Source organism: Eubalaena glacialis, chromosome 2 (assembly GCF_028564815.1).
Source record: "Eubalaena glacialis isolate mEubGla1 chromosome 2, mEubGla1.1.hap2.+ XY, whole genome shotgun sequence".
In the NCBI taxonomy this organism is placed as follows: Eukaryota; Metazoa; Chordata; class Mammalia; order Artiodactyla; family Balaenidae; genus Eubalaena; species Eubalaena glacialis.
The window spans coordinates 152,831,176-152,850,529 of NC_083717.1; the positions used below are offsets into that span (position 1 = coordinate 152,831,176).

General features: G+C 38.4%; 1 protein-coding gene across 2 annotated transcripts in view; it reads left to right on the forward strand.

Moving 5' to 3' along the window:
- Positions 1–19,354, forward strand: part of KIAA0586 (KIAA0586 ortholog) — a 112,801-nt gene that overhangs the window by 16,407 nt on the left and 77,040 nt on the right. For both annotated transcript variants that reach the window (XM_061182612.1, XM_061182613.1), the window contains exons 11-15: positions 4,040–4,172; positions 4,783–5,000; positions 5,405–5,477; positions 6,925–7,152; positions 9,221–9,395. In XM_061182612.1, coding sequence (XP_061038595.1) covers positions 4,040–4,172; positions 4,783–5,000; positions 5,405–5,477; positions 6,925–7,152; positions 9,221–9,395 — 827 coding nt within the window. The remainder of the gene's footprint in view (positions 1–4,039; positions 4,173–4,782; positions 5,001–5,404; positions 5,478–6,924; positions 7,153–9,220; positions 9,396–19,354) is intronic.

The window sequence follows — 19,354 nt, forward strand, 5'->3', positions numbered from 1 at the left end:
TCTGATGAAATGATATCTGGGATTTGCTTCAATAATAATCCATTGTAGGGGCTTCCCTGGTGGCACAGTGGTTAAGAATCCACCTGCCAACGCAGGGGACGTGGGTTCGAGCCCTGGTCCGGGAAGGTCCCACATGCCGTGGAGCACCTAAGCCCGTGCGCCACAACTACTGAGCCTGCGCTCTAGAACCTGCAAGTCACAACTACTGAAGCCTGTGCACCTAGAGCCTGTGCTCTGCAACAAGAGAAGCCACCACAATGAGAAGCCGGTGCACCGCAACAAAGAGTAGCCCCTGCTCACTGCAACTAGAGAAAGCCCGCATATAGCAACGAAGACCCAACACAGCCAAAAATTAAAATAAATAAATAAATTAATTAATTAAAAAAATAATCCATTGAAGGGTGGAGAAAACTGGGTTGGAAGTATAAATGAAATGAGAATAGCCATAAGTTAGTTATTTTTGTAGTTAAATAAAGGTATATAGAGGTCATGATACTATTCTTTCTACTTTTGTGTATGTTTGAAACTACATTATAAAGAGTTTTTAAAAAGTCAAGTAAATCTAAGCCACTATAATTTTTTTTTGAATGTCATGAAAACTACAATAATAAAAACTAAACGAGTCACATTTTGTGTAATCTCATAAGAAGACATTACAATTTTAGTCCATTACATTTAATGTAATTACTGATAAAGTAAGATTTATGTCTGTCATGTTGTTATATGTTTTTTTATATCTTAGGTCTTTTTTTATTCCACTATTCCTCCATAATGTCTTTTTTTTTATTAAATAGATATATTGTAGTATAAGATTTTAATTCCCTTGTTGCTTCTTTTACTATATTTTTTGAGTTATTTTCTCAGTGGTTGCCCTAGGAATTACAATTAACATCTTAACTTAAAATGATCTAGTTAGGATTAATACCAATTTAATTTCTATAGGATTCAAAAACTTTGCTCTGGTATAGATTGATTCCCTCCCCCTTTCTTTCTGCTATTATTGTCATACAAATTATGTCTTCTTGCGTTATATGTTTGTCTATACAGCTTGATAATTATTGCTTTATGCAGTTGTCTTTTAAATCTGATAGAAGAAAAGAGTTATAAACAAAAATAATTTAATACTGTCTTTTATATTTACCTATGTAGTTAACTTTTACCAGTACTCTTTATTTCTTCACATGGATTTGAGTTAGTTTGTGGTGTCCTTTTATTTCACTCTGAGGGACTCGTTTTAGTATTTACTGTAGAGTAGGTCTGCTGGTGATGAATTCTCTCAGTTTTGTTTATCTAGGGATGTCTTAATTTCTACCTTTGAAGGGTAGTTTTGCCAGATGTAGAATTTTTGGTTGACACTCTTTTTCTTTTAGTGCTTTGAATATGTCATCTCAATGCCTTCTAGACCTCATGATTTCTGATGAGAAGTAAGCTGTTAATCTTCCTGAGGAAACTGTATATAATTAGTTATTTTTCTCTTGCTGCTTTCAGGGTTCTCCCTGTGTCTTAGGCTTTTGACAGTTTGACTATGATGTAGCTAAGTGTGGATCTCTTTGAGTTTATCCTCCTTAGATTTTTGTTGATCTTCTTGGATGAGTGGATTAATATTTATTAAATTGGGGAAGTTTTTGGCCATTATTTCTTTACACAGGTAAATAGTGCACATTACCTTTTTTTTCTCTCCTAGGGCTATGTTGTATGTTGGTATGCTTGATGATGTTCCACAGGTCTCTGAGGCTTTTAATTTTTTTCATTCTTTTTTTCTTCTGTTCCTCAAACTGGATAATTTCAATTAATCTATCTTTAAATTTGCTGATTCTTTCTTTTGCCAATTTGAATATGCTGTTTAGCCCGTCTAGTGAATTTTACATTTCAGTTATTGTATTTTTCAACTCTCAGAATTTCTATTTTTTAAAAAATAGTTTTATCTTTATTGATATTCTTTGGTGAGACTTCATTCTTTTAGGTTACTTTTTGGCCGTGTCATGCAGCTTGCAGGATCTTAGTTCCGTGACCAGGGGTTGAACCCAGGCCCTCGGCAGTGAAAGCGCGGAGTCCTAACCAGTGGACCACCAGGGAGTTCCTGAGACTTCATTCTTATACTTTCCTTTAATTGTAGTAGCTCATTTATGTTCTTTCTCTAGTAAGTCCAATATTTGGGGTTCCTCAAGGACAGTTTCTACTGACTATGCTTTTTCCTGTGTCTGAGTTATACTTTCCTATTTCTTTGTGTCTCACAACATTTTTGTTGAAAATTAGACACTTTTTTTTAAAATAAATTTATTTATTTATTTATATTTATTTATTTTTTGGCTGTGTTGGGTCTTCGTTTCTGTGCGAGGGCTTTCTCCAGTTGGGGCAAGCGGGGGCCACTCTTCATCGCGGTGCGCGGGCCTCTCACTGTCGCGGCCTCTCCCGTTGCGGAGCACAGGCTCCAGACGCGTAGGCTCAGTAGTTGTGGCTCACGGGCTTAGTCGCTCTGCGGCATGTGGGATCTTCCCAGACCAGGTCTCAAACCCGTGTCCCCTGCATTGGCAGGCAGATTCCCAACCACTGTGCCACCAGGGAAGCCCCAAAATTAGACATTTTAATGTGCCAGTTCTGGAAATCAGATTCTTCCAACAACTGCCACCCCCAACCAGTGTTTGTTGATATTGCTGATCGTTGTTGTTGTTCATGTTGTTGCTGTTTGTTAAGTGATTTTCCTGGACTAATTCTATAATTTTAATTCTTTATCATGTGTAGCAAGTCTCTATTTGGTTAGCTAAGTCTGCTAATGATTGGAAGGAGATTTCCTTATCTGCTTTGAATGAATAAGTCTCCCTGTCTTTGCAAGGGGCTGTGTGTGTGTGTGTGTGTGTACGTACATGTTGGGGCACACCTTCAGTGCTCCAGCAGTTTATAAGTCTGTCTTAACCTTAACTTCCTACTCGCACAGAGCCCACGGTCAGCCAGATGTGAAAGATTAGGCCCTTTTTAGGTCATTCTTTTGCATGCACATAGCCCTGTGCATGCACATGACCTTCTAGATCCCCAGTAATGTGTTGGAGCTTTTCAGAACTCCACCGTGGACATCTCATTCCCCAAATTTTTGGTTTATTGTTTACCCTCTTGTTTGCCTCAACTGGCATGACCCCCTCAGGCAGCTAAGATGTTGAACAATTGGCACTGTTTTCAAAGAATGACCTGGGGATGGGATTTCTCACTGAGAAAACTCTGAGTCACGTCTAAGGAGAAACCCTGAGAATGGGACTTTTTGAGGAGCTCCAAACTCGTTCTGACTTTTTAGTGGTTGTGAGGCTGTTGGTTTTCTTTTTTTTTTTTAATGTTTTATTTATTTATTTATTTTGGCTGTGCTGGGTCTTAGTTGTGGCACGCGGGATCTTTGTTGCGGCCTTTTTAGTTGCTGCATGTGGGCTTCTTAGTTGCAGCATGCGGACTTCTTAGCTGTGGCATGCATGTGGGATCGAACCTGGGCCCCCTGCATTGGGAACACGGAGTCTTACCCACTGGACCACCAGGGAATTCCCAAGTCTGTTGATTTTCAAAGCTACCACAGAGTTGGGGAAAGGGCTCTGGGAATAGGGCAAGTTAAAAATGCCATAGAGCTTGCTGTTCTTATCAGCCATTTTCTTACTTAAATATTCTTTGGGTTGTTGCAAGCTATTGTTTAATTTCCAGCGTTCTGCAAAAGCTGATTTGACCATTTTTGCTAGTGTTCTCTTTACTCTTAACAGGAGTAGATTTTTAGAGATTCTTACTCCACCATTCCAGAAGTGCTTCTGCACGTTAACTTTTTCAAAGCAAAACTGTTTTCCGCTCTTTTTCAACTATTCCTAAACCAGTCTGGCCAGAGTAATTTTGTTTCTTGTAATTTTTGGTGTTTCATATGTTTAATCACATAACTGATTAATTCTGTTGTACAATTTTAATAAGACTCATTTAGAATTCATATAACTAAGGATGTATCAAAGATTTATATAATCAACTGTTTACTGAATTTATGACAATTTAGAGAACTTTATTTTTAAATCTTTTACAGCATTGACCCTCTATCCACTCAGAAATTTCCTTCCTATGAAGAACTAGGAACAGCTAAAGTGACTGTGCAGAAGTCTGATGATATTCTTCATGATCTTGGCCAAAAGAGGAACGAAACAAATGGCATACTCCAGGTAAGGTGGGAACAAATACTAAAATTAATGATTAGTAAGGGTAAAAATTATGAAGAAATAAAGTTATCAAGACAGAAAGCAAGAGGAAGGATGAAGACAAAGCATGGAAAGACAGGTCAGCCCAGCCTGTTCCCCTTACAAAACTTTTCCAAAAGCCCTCATCAAGTGATTTCTACTTACTACTCCTTGGCTAAGACTGAGCCACATGGCAACCTGTAGTTCTCCCGCTTCTGCTGGAGAGGAAGGAAGGCGGAAGGAGAACTGTGAATGGCCCTCGTTTATCCAGTTCACATTGTCTGCTCTGCCTACCTAGAGCCAACTTGCTCTTATTTTGTTTTAGCTTTCTTCACCAGATAGAGCTTTTGTTGGCCACCGAACGAACTGCTGTGGGCTTCCCAGCCCCATTTCACTGAACATTCACATTAGTGCTTCTAAATGGAAAGAAACTTTAGTTGCCAAGTATTCTTTTATAGCTCTTCAATTTGACAAATTGATTCCTTAGACTATATTGGCATAGTATATGTCCCAAACTATAGTAATAGCTCTTATTTGGATTAAAATATTAATATGAGTTTTACATATTAACATTCTTGCCTTTTTATCTTTTAAGCCAAAAGAATCTCAGATTGTGTCAGGGGTTGCTGATCTTCCACAGAATTGCATTAAGCTTCAAATAACCAATACGAGATCCGTATTGAAAGATGCTGAGAAGATTTTGAGAGGAGTACAAAACAATAAAAAAGTACTTGAAGAAAACCTGGAAGCTATTATTCGTGCAAAGGATGGAGCTGCCATGTATTCATTTATCAATGCTCTATCTACCAACAGGTAGGACAGGATGTTGGCATCCCAAGGTTTTTTATGAAACTGCCAGTTTACAGGCTCTCATAATTTTTTTTCCAAGCGCTTCATTTTGTTTTAGTGTGTTTTAATGTTTAGAAAATGTTCTTCATTGCCTTTGACATGTGGACTTATTATAAAGATGGAATTTGGGTATGTACATGTTGCTATTATTTTTCACAGATGTTAATTTTCCCTTTTTTTTCCTCTCCTTGGTACATTTCTTCTGGGATCTCCATGTGCTTTTCAAACCTTCGATGAAACTAATAACATTGGTTTTTCATTTTCAGATGAAGGATATTGGGCTACACAATAGATTCAAAACTAAGTAAGAGATCTATTCTTAGGAGCTTTAATGTTAATTTAAGAAAATTCTTTTTTCTGTTTTGTAGAGAGATGTCAGAGAAGATTCGGATCAGAAAGGCAGTAGATAACTGGATTAAAACTATTTCCGCAGAAATTCAAGTAGGTATTGGAAAAAAACAGAATTAATTGAATTCTTAGGAGATAACATTGATTACAATTTGCAAGTATCATACATATTCTCAAAATATTCCTTTTAAGTCCACTGATAATTCTTAATTTCACTCTGTCACCCTTTATGCTTACTTAGTAATAAGTTTCATTTTACTTAACATGAGCTTAGTCTCATAAATTATATTATGTCTGTTAAATGGAAAATTGTGGATAATAACTAAAATCTGAGTGATTTGAAAGAAAATTTAGCAAAAGCATTTAGAAAAGAAAGAAGTATACTTACAAAAAAAGGATACTTTAAAAAAAAAGACAGCAGATTTAGAAGCATTGGCTTACCAAAGTAAAAACATCAAAGTTACTTAAAAGGAAAATACTCCACAAGATTTTTAAGGTTACTAAGTTTAGAGAAGTCAGTTCCAGCTGGAAAAACTGCCACTTTCTCACCTCCACAAAGCTCATGGTGTATCTTCAAACATTAGCATTGCAAAAATCCAGGACAGTTGTTTTTATTAAGGGGTCAGTAATTTAAAGGAAATTCTTAAAATTTTATGTATTTGAAGAAGCAAAACTAGACAAGGTAACTCATTTTTACCTTGGGATGCAAAGTGTTTTTTCCTGACTGTAAGATGTGTGTATATGCGTACTCACAGTGGTAGAAGATGAAGTGTTAGTTTTTTTCGGTTTTGGGGATTTTTTTTTGTTTCTTTCTTGTCTTTTGTTTTTTTGCGGTTTTTTTGGCTGCACCATGTAGCTTGTGGGATCCAACCTGGGCCCTCAGCAGTGAAAGCACAGAGTCCTAACCACTGGACTGCCAGGGGATTCCCTAATATACACTTTTAAACACTGTTGTTTTAAGAATATATATCTCTAATGTGGATATAAAGAATTTATATTTGCTGCTATGTAATGCACCAGAAAAAAAGTGAACTAAGAGTCAGAAGACTTGGAGTTCATATCTGGTTCTGCAGACGACTAGCAATATATGTCGCTCTATAACTGTGGATTTCATGCAAAATATGCTTGTTTAAACCTACAAGTAACTTTAATTTATAAATAAATCTCAGAGTTTTATTACAAAATTGTTTACTTTTTGGAAACTTTTTTTTAATTTAATTTTTGGAACAGTTACTATATTCATATGGTTTAAACATCAAGAAGTATAAAAAGCTTTATAATGAAAAGTTGCTCTCTTATCCCTGAACATCATCTACTATTTCTCATTCCCTCTGCTCCATAAAACACCAGTCTTTTTAATTTTTCGTTTATTCTAAAAAGAATTTTTATTCATATGTAAACCAATATCATTTACTTATAAAGCCTTTAAAACTGCTAAATTATATTTCTATAGCAGCAGAAAATAAATTCTAGTACTTTTGATGTGAAAGCATTTCTACTTGGATAGATTTTAAGTAATTTTAATTTTGGTTATGTTAAGGATGAACTGGCAAGAAAAGATTATGAACAAAAGAGATTTGATCAGAAGAACCAAAGGACCAAGAGAGTTCAGAACATGAGAAAAGATATTAAAACCAACACACAAGACAAAACGGTAAACAGCTCTGTGATTCCAAGAAAACATTCTCAAAAACAAAAAGAGGAGCAAATTAGAAATCCATCTACAAGAAGCATGCCTGCTTCAAGCTTACAGAAAGAGAGAAAAGAGGTAAGATCCTAATCTGGTTTTGTGATGTAAATGTTGCATTATAATTGATCATTTTTTAAAGATATAAATAATGAAATGACTATGAAAATGTTTTAAAAATATGAATGACTATACAAATGTAAACCATCTTTAAACTATTGATATTTAGAGTTTTGGATATCCATAATGTAGAAATCACTGCACAAAGTACACAGTTCCTTCCTCCTGACATCTCACACTTATAATCACAGTATTTCAGTTACAGCAGGTATATCTAGAGATCATCTAGTCCAAAAATTAGATCCGCTAGTTCATGGTATTCAAAATTGTATTTCATCTTTGTATGTTGTACGTGTGTGTGTGTGTGTATAAATTTTAGTTTGTTTATTTTTCAGTTTAACAAATGTCTGTTTAGTGCCTAGTGATTGGGAGGCATGGTACTAGATGCTAGAGGGAATTTTTTGGGTGCTCTAACTAAGCTGAAACTTTGTTAATGCCAAACCTGGATTGTTGGGCAGATTCATAAAGCATCTGATTAATTCAGTACTTAGTACTTAGTAGATGCTCAATAAATGCTACCTTTCTGTGGCATTTAGATTATGATTGAAGGTGAGATCAGGAATGTAGGAAATTATTTAAAGACTTGGTTTATGTTATTTTATTGTACTTGACAGTTATTACTTTCATATGTAAAATGTGTTTAAACTTACTTTTTGGTGCTGAAAATATGCTTAGTAGTGTAAGAACCTTCATGTTTTTTGGGTGGATGATTTTTGTATTTAATTTTCATACTTTGGAAAACTTTACAACTGTAGTTTGAGAACTATCTCCAGAATTTAAGAGCCATTCAACATAGAGGACTTTCCTGACCTGATCATTCTTAATATAGTACTTAAGCTGACAAAAGGAGGTTTTAGAAAAATAAGTGTTTGATGACTATTTTGCTGGTGAGTTGAATAACTTTGTATACTTAGGGGTTTTTTTTTTTGTTTTTTTGTTTTTAAACATCTTTATTGAAGTATAATTGCTTTACAATGGTGTGTTAGTTTCTGCTTTATAACAAAGTGAATCAGTTATACATATACATATGTTCCCATATCTCTTCCCTCTTGCATCTCCCTCCCTCCCACCCTCCCTATCCCACCCCTCTAGGTGGTCACAAAGCACCGAGCTGATCTCCCTGTGCTATGCGGCTGCTTCCCACTAGCTATCTGTTTTACATTTGGTAGTGTATATATGTCCATGACACTCTCTCACCCTGTCACATCTCACCCCTCCCCCTCCCCATATCCTCAAGTCCATTCTGTAGTAGGTCTGTGTCTTTATTCCCGTCTTGCCACTAGGTTCTTCATGACCTTTTTTTTTTTTCCTTAGATTCTATATATATGTGTTAGCATACTGTATTTCTTTTTCTCTTTCTGACTTACTTCACTCTGTATGACAGACTCTAACTCCATCCACCTCATTACAAATACCTCCATTTCATTTCTTTTTATGGCTGAGTAATATTCCATTGTATATATGTGCCACATCTTCTTTATCCATTCATCCAATGATGGACACCTAGGTTGCTTCCATGTCCTGGCTATTGTAAACAGAGCTGCAATGAATATTTTGGTACATGACTCTTTCTGAATTATGGTTTTCTCAGGGTATATGCCCAGTAGTGGGATTGCTGGGTCGTATGGTAGTTCTATTTGTAGTTTTTTAAGGAACCTCCATACTGTTCTCCATAGTGGCTGTATCAATTTACATTCCCATCAACAGTGCAAGAGTGTTCCCTTTTCCCCACACCCTCTCCAGCATTTATTGTTTCTAGATTTTTTGATGATGGCCATTCTGACCGGTGTGAGATGATACCTCATTGTAGTTTTGATTTGCATTTCTCTAATGATTAATGATGTTGAGCATTCTTTCATGTGTCTGTTGGCAATCTGTATATCTTCTTTGGAGAAATGTCTATTTAGGTCTTCTGCCCATTTTTGGATTGGGTTGTTTGTTTTTTTGTTATTGAGCTGCATGAGCTGCTTGTAAATCTTGGAGATTAATCCTTTGTCAGTTGCTTCATTTGCAAATATTTTCTCCTTAGGGGTTTTTGAAAGCAACCACAGTGGTACAAGACAAGGATTATATGTTACAAATCTATGGAAAACCAGTTTATCAGGGTCATCGCAGCACTCTTAAAAAAGGACCATATCTCAGATTTAATTCTCCATCTCCTAAGTCCAGACCACAGAGACCAAAAGTAATAGAACGAGTTAAAGGTAAGGAACCTCATTTTTTGGTGATAAAACTCATTTTTTGTGGTATTGGTTTAATATGTAAAGTTTAATTTTTGCTTTTTATTACTTATAAATACTGTTCAAATTATGTAATGCTTAGGGATGGAAACATTTCCTTTTAGGAAAGTAGGGAAAAATAGACCAGATTCAAGATAGGATCAGTGGGGAAAAAATAGGATTAGATGGTATCTTCAGATAAAGCATGATAAAAATTTATGAGATGATGACTTTTAAGCAATTTAAATTATAATCTAGGGAACGTAGACATTTCCTTGCAAAGCTTACTCCATCACGTTCTTTATGAACAGAAAGATAAGCCATATGCTGTACATTATCATAAAAGTGCTTATGGGCACTTTTGCAGTTTGGTTTGTCCTCAAAGTGCCTTAGTTAGCAAAGGGGAGACTTTTTTTTTTTTTTTTTTAAACATCTTTATTGAAGTATAATTGCTTTACAATGTTGTGTTAGCTTCTGCTTTATAACAAAGTGAATCAGTTATACATATACATATGTTCCCATATCTCTTCCCTCTTGCATCTCCCTCCCTCCCACCCTCCCTATCCCACCCCTCTAGGTGGTCACAAAGCACCGAGCTGATCTCCCTGTGCTATGCGGCTGCTTCCCACTAGCTATCTATTTTACATTTGGTAGTGTATATATGTCCATGACACTCTCTCACCCTGTCACATCTCACCCCTCCCCCTCCCCATATCCTCAAGTCCATTCTCTAGTAGGTCTGTGTCTTTATTCCCATCTTGCCACTAGGTTCTTCATGACCTTTTTTTTTTTTTCCTTAGATTCCATATATATGTGTTAGCATACTGTATTTCTTTTTCTCTTTCTGACTTACTTCACTCTGTATGACAGACTCTAACTCCATCCACCTCATTACAAACACCTCCATTTCATTTCTTTTTATGGCTGAGTAATATTCCATTGTATATATGTGCCACATCTTCTTTATCCATTCATCCGATGATGGACACCTAGGTTGCTTCCATGTCCTGGCTATTGTAAACAGAGCTGCAATGAATATTTTGGTACATGACTCTTTCTGAATTATGGTTTTCTCAGGGTATATGCCCAGTAGTGGGATTGCTGGGTCGTATGGTAGTTCTATTTGTAGTTTTTTAAGGAACCTCCATACTGTTCTCCATAGTGGCTGTATCAATTTACATTCCCACCAACAGTGCAAGAGTGTTCCCTTTTCTCCACACCCTCTCCAGCATTTATTGTTTCTAGATTTTTTGATGATGGCCATTCTGACCAGTGTGAGATGATACCTCATTGTAGTTTTAATTTGCATTTCTCTAATGATTAATGATGTTGAGCATTCTTTCATGTGTCTGTTGGCAATCTGTATATCTTCTTTGGAGAAATGTCTATTTAGGTCTTCTGCCCATTTTTGGATTGGGTTGTTTGTTTTTTTGTTATTGAGCTGCATGAGCTGCTTGTAAATCTTGGAGATTAATCCTTTGTCAGTTGCTTCATTTGCAAATATTTTCTCCCATTCTGAGGGTTGTCTTTTGGTCTTGTTTATGGTTTCCTTTGCTGTGCAAAAGCTTTTAAGTTTCATTAGGTCCCATTTGTTTATTTGTGTTTTTATTTCCATTTCTCTAGGACCTGGGTCAAAAAGGATCTTGCTGTGATTTATGTCATAGAGTGTTCTGCCTATGTTTTCCTCTAAGAGTTTGATAGTGTCTGGACTTACACTTAGGTCTTTAATCCATTTTGAGTTTATTTTTGTGTATGGTGTCAGGGAGTGTTCTAATTTCATACTTTTACATGTACCTGTCCAATTTTCCCAGCATCACTTATTGAAGAGGCTGTCTTTTCTCCACTGTATATGCTTGCCTCCTTTATCAAAGATAAGGTGACCATACGTGCATGGGCTTATCTCTGGGCTTTCTATCCTGTTCCATTGATCTATATTTCTGTTTTTGTGCCAGTACCAAACTGTCTTGATTACTGTAGCTTTGTAATATAGTCTGAAGTCAGGGAGCCTGATTCCTCCAGCTCCATTTTTCGTTCTCAAGATTGCTTTGGCTATTCGGGGTCTTTTGTGTTTCCATACAAATTGTGAAATTTTTTGTTCTAGTTCTGTGAAAAATGCCAGTGGTAGTTTGATAGGGATTGCATTGAATCTGTAGATTGCTTTGGGTAGCAGAGTCATTTTCACAATGTTGATTCTTCCAATCCAAGAACATGGTATATCTCTCCATCTATTTGTATCATCTTTAATTTCTTTCATCAGTGTCCTATAATTTTCTGCATACAGGTCTTTTGTCTCCTTAGGTAGGTTTATTCCTAGATATTTTATTCTTTTTGTTGCAATGGTAAATGGGAGTGTTTTCTTAATTTCACTTTCAGATTTTTCATCATTAGTATACAGGAATGCAAGAGATTTCTGTGCATTAATTTTGTATCCTGCTACTTTACCAAATTCATTGATTAGCTCTAGTAGTTTTCTGGTAGCATCTTTTGGATTCTCTATGTATAGTATCATGTCATCTGCAAACAGTGACAGCTTTACTTCTTCTTTTCCGATTTGGATTCCTTTTATTTCTTTTTCTTTTCTGATTGCTGTGGCTAACACTTCCAAAACTATGTTGAATAATAGTGGTGAGAGTGGGCAACCTTGTCTTGTTCCTGATCTTAGTGGAAATGGTTTCAGTTTTTCACCATTGAGGACAATGTTGGCTGTGGGTTTGTCATATATGGCCTTTATTATGTTGAGGAAAGTTCCCTCTATGCCTACTTTCTGCAGGACTTTTATCATAAATGGGTGTTGAATTTTGTCGAAAGCTTTCTCTGCATCTATTGAGATGATCATATGGTTTTTCTCCTTCAATTTGTTAATATGATGTATCACGTTGATTGATTTGCGTATATTGAAGAATCCTTGCATTCCTGGAATAAACCCTACTTGATCATGGTGTATAATCCTTTTAATGTGCTGTTGGATTCTGTTTGCTAGTATTTTGTTGAGGATTTTTGCATCTATGTTCATCAGTGATATTGGCCTGTAGTTTTCTTTCTTTGTGACATCTTTGTCTGGTTTTGGTATCAGGGTGATGGTGGCCTCGTAGAATGAGTTGGGGAGTGTTCCTCCCTCTGCAATATTTTGGAAGAGTTTGAGAAGGATAGGTGTTAGCTCTTCTCTAAATGTTTGATAGAATTCGCCTGTGAAGCCATCTGGTCCTGGGCTTTTGTGTGTTGGAAGATTTTTAATCACAGTTTCAATTTCAGTGCTTGTGATTGGTCTGTTCATATTCTCTATTTCTTCCTGGTTCAGTCTTGGCATGTTGTGCATTTCTAAGAATCTATCCATTTCTTCCAGGTTGTCCATTTTATTGGCATAGAGTTGCTTGTAGTAATCTCTCATGATCGTTTGTATTTCTGCAGTGTCAGTGGTTACTTCTACTTTTTCATTTCTAATTCTATTAATTTGAGTCTTCTCCCTTTTTCTCTTGATGAGTCTGGCTAATGGTTTATCAATTTTGTTTATCTTCTCAAAGAACCAGCTTTTAGTTTCATTGATTTTTGCTATTGTTTCCTTCATTTCTTTTTCATTTATTTCTGATCTGATCTTTATGATTTCTTTCCTTCTGCTAGCTTTGGGGTTTTTTTGTTCTTCTTTCTCTAATTGCTTTAGGTGCAAGGTTAGGTTGTTTATTCGAGATGTTTCCTGTTTCTTGATGTAGGCTTGTATTGCTATAAACTTCCCTCTTAGAACTGCTTTTGCTGCATCCCATAGGTTTTGGATCGTCGTGTCTCCATTGTCATTTGTTTCTAGGTATTTTTTGATTTCCCCTTTGATTTCTTCAGTGATCACTTCGTTATTAAGTAGTGTATTGTGTAGCCTCCATGTGTTTGTATTTTTTACAGATCTTTTCCTGTAATTGATATCTAGTCTCATAGCGTTGTGGTCGGAAAAGATACTTGATACGATTTCAATTTTTTTAAATTTACCAAGGCTTGATTTGTGACCCAAGATATGATCTATCCTGGAGAATGTTCCATGAGCACTTGAGAAAAATGTGTATTCTGTTGTTTTTGGGTGGAATGTCCTATAAATATCAATTAAGTCCATCTTGTTTAATGTATCATTTAAAGCTTGTGTTTCCTTATTTATTTTCATTTTGGATGATCTGTCCATTGGTGAAAGTGGGGTGTTAAAGTCCCCTACTATGATTGTGTTGCTGTCGATTTCCCCTTTTATGGCTGTTAGTATTTGCCTTATGTATTGAGGTGCTCCTATGTTGGGTGCATAAATATTTACAATTGTTATACCTTCCTCTTGGATCGATCTCTTGATCATTATATAGTGTCCTTCTTTGTCTCTTGTAATAGTCTTTATTTTAAAGTCTATTTTGTCTGATATGAGAATTGCTACTCCAGCTTTCTTTTGATTTCCATTTGCATGGAATATCTTTTTCCATCCCCTCACTTTCAGTCTGTATGTGTCTCTAGGTCTGAAGTGGGTCTCTTGCAGACAGCATATATATGGGTCTTGTTTTTGTATCCATTCAGCCAGTCTGTGTCTTTTGGTGGGAGCATTTAATCCATTTACATTTAAGGTAATTATCGATATGTATGTTCCTATTCCCATTTTCTTAAATGTTTTGGGTTTGTTATTGTAGGTGTTTTCCTTCTCTTGTGTTTCTTGCCTAGAGAAGTTCCTTTAGCATTTGTTGTAAAGCTGGTTTGGTGGTGCTGAACTCTCTCAGCTTTTGCTTGTCTGTAAAGGTTTTAATTTCTCCATCAAATCTGAATGAGATCCTTGATGGGTAGCGTAACCTTGGTTGTAGTTTTTTCTCCTTCATCACTTTAAGTATATCCTGCCACTCCCTTCTGGCTTGCAGAGTTTCTGCTGAAAGATCAGCTGTTAACCTTATGGGGATTCCCTTGTGTGTTATTTGTTGTTTTTCCCTTGCTGCTTTTAAAATGTTTTCTTTATATTTAATTTTTGATAGTTTGATTAATATGTGTCTTGGTGTGTTTCTCCTTGGATTTATCCTGTATGGGACTCTCTGTGCTTCCAGGACTTGATTAACTATTTCCTTTCCCATATTAGGGAAGTTTTCAACTATAATCTCTTCAAATATTTTCTCAGTCCCTTTCTTTTTCTCTTCTTCTTCTGGGACCCCTATAATTCGAATGTTGGTGCGTTTAATGTTGTCCCAGAGGTCTCTGAGACTGTCCTCAGTTCTTTTCATTTTTTTTTCTTTATTCTGCTCTACAGTAGTTATTTCCACCATTTTATCTTCCAGGTCACTTATCCGTTCTTCTGCCTCAGTTATTCTGCTATTGATCCCATCTAGAGTATTTTAAATTTCATTTATTGTGCTTTTCATCGTTGCTTGGTTCCTCTTTAGTTCTTCTACGTCCTTGTTAAATGTTTCTTGCATTTTGTCTATTCTATTTCCAAGATTTTGGATCATCCTTACTATCATTATTCTGAATTCTTTTTCAGGTAGATTACCTATTTCCTCTTCATTTGTTAGGTCTGGTGTGTTTTGACCCTGCTCCTTCATCTGCTGTGTGTTTTTCTGTCTTCTCATTTTGCTTATCTTATTGTGTTTGGGGTCTCCTTTTCACAGGCTGCAGGTTCGTAGTTCCCGTTGTTTTTGGTATCTGTCCCCAGTGGCTAAGGTTCGTTCAGTGGGTTGTGTAGGTTTCCTGGTGGAGGGAACTAGTGCCTGTGTTCTGGTGGATGAGGCTGGATGTTGTCTTTCTGGTGGGCTCGTCCACGTCTGGTGGTGTGTTTTGGGGTGTCTGTGGCCTTATTATGATTTTAGGCAGCCTCTCTGTTAATGGATGGGGCTGTGTTCCTGTCTTGCTAGTTGTTTGGCATAGGGTATCCAGCACTGTAGCTTGCTGGTCGTTGAGTGAAGCTGGGTCTTGATGGTGAGATGGAGATCTCTGAGAGATTTTCGCCGTTTGGTATTACGTGGAGCTGGGAGGTCTCTTGTGGACCAGTGTCCTGAAGTTGGCTCTCCCACCTCAGAGGCACAGCCCTGATGCCTGGCTGGAGCACCAAGAGCCTTTCATCCACACGGCTCAGAATAAAAGGGAGAAAAAATGGAAAGAAAAAAAGAAAGAGGATTAAAAAAAAATAAAATAAAGCAATTATAATAAAAAATAAGAAAAAAAAATTATTAAGAATAAATTTGTTAAGAAAAAAATTTTTTTTAATTTTTAAAAATAGATTTATTAATTTTTTATGCTAAAAATAAGAAAAAAGTTATTAAGAAAAAATTTATTAAGAAAAAAAATTTTTTTTAATTTTTTAAAAATAAAAAATATGAAAAAACTTATTAAAAATTTGTTTTTAATTTTTTAAAAATAGAAAATAAGGAAAAAATTATTAAGAAAACATTTATTAGGGAAAAAAATTTTTTTAAGTAAAAAAAAAAAAAAAAAAAAAAAAAACAGAAAAAAGACGGACGGACCTAACCCTAGGACTAACGGTGAGAGCAAAGCTATACAGACAAAATCTCACCCAGAAGCATACACTCACAAAAAAAGGAAAAGGGGAAAAGTTAATATATCCTGCTCCCAAAGTCCACCTCCTAAATTTGGGATGATTCGTTGTCTATTCAGGTATTCAACAGATGGAGGCACATCAAGTTGTTTGTGGAGCTTTAATCCGCTGCTTCTGAGGCTGCTGGGAGAGATTTCCCTTTCTCTTCTTTGTTCGTACAGCTCCCGGGGTTCAGCTTTGGATTTGGACCCGCCTCTGCATGTAGGTCGCCTGAGGGCGTCTGTTCCCCGCCCAGACAGAACGGGGTTAAAGGAGCAGCTGATTCGGGGGCTCTGGCTCAGTCAGGCCGGGGGGAGGGAGCGGTACGGAGGAGGCGAGGCGAGCCTGCGGCGGCAGAAGCCGGCGTGACGTTGCAGCAGCCCGAGGCGCGCTGTGCGCTCTCCCGGGGAAGTTGTCCCCAGATTACGGGACCCTGGCCGTGGCGGGCTGCACAGGCTCCCGGGAGGGGCGGTGTGGAGAATGACCTGTGCTCGCCCACAGGCTTTTTGGTGGCGGCAGCAGCAGCCTCAGCGTCTCATGCCCGTCTCTGGGGTCCGCGCTGATAGCCGCGGCTCGCGCCCGTCTCTGGAGTTCGTTTAAGTGGCGCTCTGAATCCCCTCTCCTTGCACGCCGCTAAACAAAGAGGCAAGAAAAAGTCTCTTGCCTCTTCGGCAGCTGCAGACTTTTTCTCGGGCTCCCTCCCGGCTAGTTGTGGTGCGCTAGCCCCTTCAGGCTGTGTTCACGCAGCCAACCCCAGTCCTCTCCCTGGGATCCGACCGAAGCCCGTGCCTCAGCTCCCAGCCCCCGCCCGCCCCGGCGGGTGAGCAGACAAGCCTCTGGGGCTGGTGAGTGCTGCTCGGCGCCGAGCCTCTGTGCGGGAATCTCTCCGTTTTTCCCTCTGCGTCCCTGTTGCTGTGGGATCCGCGCTGATAGCCGCGGCTCACGCCCGTCTCTGGAGCTCGTTTAGGCGGCGCTCTGAATCCCCTCTCCTTGCGCGCCGCGAAACAAAGAGGCAAGAAAAAGTCTCTTGGCTCTTCCACAGCCGCAGTCTTTTTCCCGGACTCCCTCCCGGCTAGCACCGAAGCCCGAGCCTCAGCTCCCAGCCCCCGCCCACCCCGGCGGCTGAGCAGACAAGCCTCTCGGGCTGGTGAGTGCTGGTCGGCACCGCTCCTCTGTGCGGGAATCTCTCCGCTTTGCCCTCCGTACCACTGTGGCTGTGCTCTCCTCCGTGGCTCCGAAGCTTCCCCCCTCTGCTACCCGCAGTCTCTGCCCACGAAGGGGCTTCCTAGTGTGTGGAAACCTTTCCTCCTTCACAGCTCCCTCCCACTGGTGCAGGTCCCGTCCCTATTCTTTTGTCTCTGTTATTTCTTTTTTCTTTTGCCCTACCCAAGTACGTGGGGATTTTCTTGCCTTTTGGGAGGTCTGACGTCTTCTGCCAGCGTTCAGTGGGTGTTCTGCAGGAGCAGTTCCACGTGTAGATGTATTTCTCATGTATCTGTGGGGAGGAAGGTGATCTCCGCGCCTTACTCTTCCGCCATCTTGCCCCTCCCTCCGGGAGACATTTTTTTGTTACTTTTGTACACAACTAAAAATATCTTTATTTATCACTATATGTTTTGACTCACACCTACCATTTCACTAGTATATTTAAATATAACTCTTAGTTAAATATTGAGTCTGTTGACTTTGGTTACATTTTGAAGTTTCTCAACTTGTGCTTTAGCAGTCTGTAAGGCACTTTGACAACATGCCGTCTCTCGTGGATCCCAACTCATTTTCCTTTCTGATCCTTTCTGGAAGTTGGAGCTGTGGCAGTTGCTTTAGTTTTCCTTCCTTTCCTTTCCAAAAGTTAGTTGATCATATAGGGTGTCAGTTTATCTAGAAATCCTATAGATTTTATTTTACTAGGCTTGTGGATGATATTTACTCTAATGTTTCCTTGTTTCTTAGAGCTTGCTATTAACTTATATTTGGGGTTTGGAAAGCCTTTGCAAAAAATAAGTTAAGGTTTTAAATACTTTCAAATCCAAAAATCACTTTATGAAGGAACCCTTTTAATGGTAGAAGTGATTGAGAACCTATGGACCCAGGCTCCTCCTTGGGCCTTGGTGCCTGTTATTCCCTCTGCCTGGAGGGCTTTTCCCTCAGATCCTTGCATGGCACACTCAGTTCTTTCAATCTCTGCTCTTAGCTGTTAGCTCCTCAGAGAGGTCTATGTTGACCATCCTATCCAAAATATTATCACCTAACCCTCTCTATTCCCTTGCTCTGCCTATTGTTCTGCATAGCACTTTTCACCATCTGACATTATACTTTTATTTGTTTATCAATTTTTTTCCTTACTAGAGTGTAAGCTACATGAATACAGTTGGTTTATTCAGTACTTGTAGTCCCTGTGTCTGGAATGATGCCAAACACATTTTAAATGCTGAAAAAATATATTTTAAATAAACATTCAAGGGGCTTCCCTGGTGGTGCAGTGGTTAAGAATCCATCTGCCAGTGCAGGGGACATGGGTTCAAACCCTGGTCCGGGAAGATCCCACATGCCGCGGAGCAACTGAGCAACTAAGCCCATGTACATCTGACTTTGATATTGTTTCTAAAAAATCTTTAAATACATTTATAAAATCTTTAAAAGCATTAAAACTGCTTACTATGATGTTACTATTAGACACTGTCTACATTCACTTCCCCCTCTGCCTTTAAGTTTCTGAGTATTAGAAGGGAGAGAAGTTACTGCTAGGCACCTTTCAGATTCTATATAGCACCTACAGTACAAACATGGAAGCAAAGGTATCAGTACCACCTCAGAGGCCCCCTCCACTGAAGAACCATTTGTTTGTAGCAAGTAAATTAAACGGCAGTCTTCTCTGAGGTGGTTGCCTGGAAGCCCAGAATTCAAACTAATCTATTATATTATAGTAAGAAATAAGCAACAGCATCCCTTTCAGACTAAACAAAACTGGGTGGAAACTAAGAAAAAGAAAAAGAGAAAACCTACCTTAGGTCTGGCTAAGGTTCAATTAAAAATTTTTTTAAAAACACCTTTTATGTGTCCATCATTATTATACTAGGTATTGTGAAGGCCACAAAGAGTAAGACATTGTCTCAATCCTCTTTAACTGGAGGACTTCCCTGGTGGCACAGTGGTTAAGAATCCGCCTGCCAACGCAGGGGGACATGAGTTCGATCCCTGGTCCAGGAAGATCCCACATGCCATGGAGCAACTAAGCCCGTGCACCACAACTACTGAGCCTGTGTGCTGCAACTACTGAAGCCCACGCACCTAGAGCCCATGCTCCGCAACAAGAGAAGCCACTGCAGTGAGAAGCCCACGCACCACGATGAAGAGTAGCCCCCTCTCGCCACAACTAGAGAAAGCCCACAAGCAGCAACAAAGACCCAACGCAGCC